Genomic DNA, 4,249 nt, shown 5'->3' on the forward strand with positions numbered 1-4,249 from the left:
ACACTCAAGACCCTCCTAAACCAACTCCAACTAATTAATTTTGCTTCTAAACATCTCTATCGCTGATAAAGGCCTAAATCAACTTGTTGGATTTCTGGAGCAAGAACTGCATAGGTACACTTACTACCTACCACCAAAACGAAACATCGAGTCAAAACTATCCAACACGCTGGACCACTGAACTTGCAAGTAAACTGTACTCTATCCAACAGAAATGAAATTCACTTAAGACATTTTCAGGCCTGATGTACCATAATAAATTCTACTCTTACTCAACAGTAAAGTGCTGAATTATGTTAATTACCTGAATCACACTCACATTTATGATCTTCATTTATAGATTTCTTATCAAGTCAAAAGAGCCCTTTCTGTTGTAAAAGCTAAGCTGTTGTGCAAATATTATAAAAATAGGTACTTTAATTAGGAGTTATATACACAACAGAACTTCCTCTTTTTGTTAAGTACAGCTGACCTAGTAGAGATGAAAAATCCATGCAAGTAGTTCTAAAGATACTTAAAATGAAGAAAAAAGGACACTGCTATAGAACTTCCAATACCCTGGCATACAGCCACTTACTATATTAGATGATGTCTAGATCTGGACTGATAAGCATCATGCCACCAACATGCTTTATTTTCTTTTGTAGCTAAAGTTGATCCGTAAGTTTTAAACTACAGCATACATTTGATCTATTTCTCATTAAAGTGTATCATTAAGTTTGAGGTTAAACTTTGAGCAAACTTCACATCTAGTCACACAACCAGCACAAGCAAGACATTAGTGCCAAGGGGAAGGTCAGTTGTACATAATGAGGACCCTTCCCCTAACTGCACGATGCAATAAAACGATCTTCAGGTTTAAAGTTCAAGTGGACTACAGTGAGAAAAAGCAAGATTTTCTTCTCCTAGAATTAGGACAAATTTCCAGAGGATCAAAAGGAAAGCAATCTCAGTCACAGCAGCGAAAAAAGTCAAACCCAAGTTTGGAGAGCTGATAAGTAAGTAACAAAGTTCATCATGCTATGAAGACAGCATTCTCAAAAGAGCTGCTAAGAAACTGCAAAACAAAATTGGCATTTAAGTTGAAATTGGCCAAGTGCTGCATAGAAATATGCTCACACACAACAGTCATGTTTAAGCCAGTGCATAGAGAAGATAAAAGCACTTATGGTAGTTGCAAATGTTAACAAGTCCATACAACTTGTACAGTCTAGCAATGAGTCCATAGAAAAAGAATAAAGAGTAGGAACGCTCAAGCAAAACCAAAAACAAAAAATGACCTTCCAACTGCATAAAATCCACATAACAGTTATAGTATAAAGACATCAGTGGAAAATACTTAACTCAGTCCCAAACACCCAACAGGCAAATAAGACCGTAACAGACAAGCCTTTGGCAGACAAGTTTAAGAGTCTAAATATGGCATTACATTTCTAAATAAACCACAAAATATATTATATGGCATATTCATATTAAATACTGGGTAACCAACTCTGCAGATCTGATGCTAACAACGCTTTAGCCAATAAGAGCAAGATGGAACAAGCTAAGGGAACGCTGGTGTATCACAACAGTGCTCAAAGAAAATACCATCACCAAGTCGTGCCTCAAAAACAGTACTCTGGACACCACACTATCATCTATGGAGCAAAACAAAGTTCTCCAGCTTTTCAGGGATGTGCCCCGTATAGCATATGTTATGATTCACTATTACACGAGCAGCAAGACACTGCAATGTAGTATGATTTATGGGCTGGATTAAATTTTTTGCTATTTCCTTCTCATCCAGCAAATCACTAGCCGTTTGTTTATGTGAGTTTGTGGCATCAAAGTGTGAACCTGACTTGATAAGAAGATTCATGATGTCTGGATGGTTGTTCAGTGCAGCAATGTGTAATGGACTGTTGTTATCAGAGTCTCTGACATTTACATCAGCACCACATTCCACTAGGATAGCAGTAACTTGTAGAGAGGGGAATTTACAGACTGGGTAGCGCCCCACACATGTAGTATTGTTGTCAACAGCAAGGTGAAGTGGACTGAAGTTATTCTTCCCTCTAGGCTGAAGCTTAAGGAACTTGTAAATGGTCTGTTTTTTAAAATGCTCCTGTTCTGAGCTGCAAGGTACTTTCTCCAACAAGCAAATTAAATGCAAAATGATGGAAAGGGCTTTGTTCAGCTGTATTGGATCAGGAGGACACTGGGCTTGATTCATGGCCCGTTCTATTTCAAGAACACTTTTGCACAGTATACCCATGAGATCTTCAAATGTGACAGTAGTGCCTAGCAGGCCCTTTGCCCTGTCCTGCAGCATGAAGGAGAAAAGTTCAGCAAATGACAGCAAACTGCTGGCTGTCATAGGGCTCAGTGGGTCAAGATTGCTCTGCTGCATGTCCAAAGCATACTTCCACAAGTTGATACAACGCTTGAAATTTCCAGAATCTGCATACACAGCACCCCTGTATCTAATATAGTAGGACGTATCTGGGTGAGAAGGACCAAGAATGCGTTCTCTTATCAACAGTGCTTGCATTCTCATTTCATCAGGGTCTGCAGTAAGATTTTCTAGCTCTTCTGAGCTGTTTACCTCTTTAGCATAATCATAGGCCATAATGAGTGTTTGTGGCACAGGTTTGCTCAGGATGTTAGTCCTATCACTGTATCTCATTTCCATAGCTCGCTTCCAGTATTTCAAAGCACCAAGCAGATCTCTCTTTTTGTCCACGAAGGTTGCTCCAAGAAGCTCCAGGGCATTAATGCGCTCAGCCTTACTGGTCTGTACGTGCTGGGTCAGAAAGTCCACGATATTTGTGTGGCCTGTCACACTAGCTGACAGAAGGGGTGTCATTCCATAGCCATCCTTTTCCATTTTAGCACAATACTTCAGAAGCATCTTCATGATCTCCAAACTTCCAGATTCCGCACAGTCGTGTAACGCGGTATTTCCTGCAAAAGACGAAACACAGTTGCAAACATCATTATCAAATTATAGTCCAAAACCCACCACACTAATAATTTGAAAACAGTTTAAAACCCCCAAACATTAGTAGTTAAAAAAAAAAATAGCTGTTTTGACACCTATAGACTATGAGAGGCTTAGATGACAAGACAAAGCATTCAAGACCTGATTAAATATCAAGACTGCCCGGCACTTACACAAATCTAAGTGCTCAGTATTATTGCCTGAAAGAATTAAGCAGGTTTTGGAGACCCCCTTTTCTCATTATTCAGGAAAAAAAAACCCAGCCTTGAAATAGAATTGTCTACTACACAAAAGCACAGGAGCAGGCAATTCCACTGTGTTTTAAGTCAAGCAAGGCTTGGGACAGAAGACCAGTCTAGCTGAACTGAGAACTCCTCATGCCGCTGAAGAGGAAAAAGAAACTGTCCAGTCTCTGGAACCAAGGCCCGGCTTTGCAGGAGACTACAGAGTTGTGGCTCCTATATGCACAGAGAAGGCACAAAAGGCCACAGCTTAGTTAGAGCTGAGATTGGCCAGTGTTGTGTCAGACAAAACAAGAAGGGCTTTTTAAAGTACACTGATACTAAGAGGAGGTCTAAAGAAAACATTGGAAGGATACTTTTTGAAGATGGCCACTTGGCTAGTAGGGATGAAGAAAAAGCACAGCCATTCAATTTTATTTATTTTTTTTTTGCCTCAGTCTTTAGTAATACACATACCTTGGGCTGCCCAGTCCTCTCAAGTCACGGGACCATGAGTGTGGGAACCATGGTCCCACACTCTGGAAGCCGACTTTCCATTTCTGGACACTGAAATTGTAAGGGACCAGCTGTATCAGCTGAATGTTCTTAATTCCATGGGGCCTGAAAGGATTCATGCCAGAGTACTGGGAAGGATCTCCTGAATGTTATGGTAGGATCCCTTTCAATCATCTTGAGAGCCTCAGGAGATCCCTGCTGACTGAAAGCTAGCCAGCATTAGTTCAGTTTATAAGAAGGGCAAGAGGGACAACCTAGGAAACTACAGACCTGTTAGCCTAACCTCACTTTCTGGAAAAATCAGGGAGAAGACCATACTATTGAAAGGCACTTAAAGAGCAATGCAATCATCAGACACAGTAAATGCAGGTTCACAAAGGGCAACTAATGTGATACCCTTCTACAATAAGGTCACCTGCCTAATGAATGAAGAGAAGCAGTGGATGTACTTTTCCCGGATTTCAGTAAAGCTTTTGATGCTGTTCCTCATAGTATCCTTCTGGACAAGTTGTCCATTCTATGGGATGAG

At 40.4% G+C, this 4,249-nt stretch overlaps 1 protein-coding gene across 1 annotated transcript; it reads right to left on the bottom strand.

The window, feature by feature from the left end:
* Positions 1 to 398: 398 nt before the first annotated feature.
* Positions 399 to 4,036, bottom strand: FEM1C (fem-1 homolog c (C. elegans)). Its single transcript, XM_008946150.1, has 2 exons — positions 4,009 to 4,036; positions 399 to 2,946 (listed from the first exon to the last, which is right to left on the bottom strand). Exons 1-2 carry the CDS (start codon positions 4,034 to 4,036, stop codon positions 1,637 to 1,639), a joined length of 1,338 nt encoding a protein of 445 aa, XP_008944398.1. The 3' UTR covers positions 399 to 1,636.
* Positions 4,037 to 4,249: the final 213 nt, after the last annotated feature.

The sequence above is a fragment of the Merops nubicus genome, unplaced genomic scaffold (genome assembly GCF_000691845.1).
Source record: "Merops nubicus isolate BGI_N331 unplaced genomic scaffold, ASM69184v1 scaffold27408, whole genome shotgun sequence".
Taxonomy (NCBI): domain Eukaryota; kingdom Metazoa; phylum Chordata; class Aves; order Coraciiformes; family Meropidae; genus Merops; species Merops nubicus.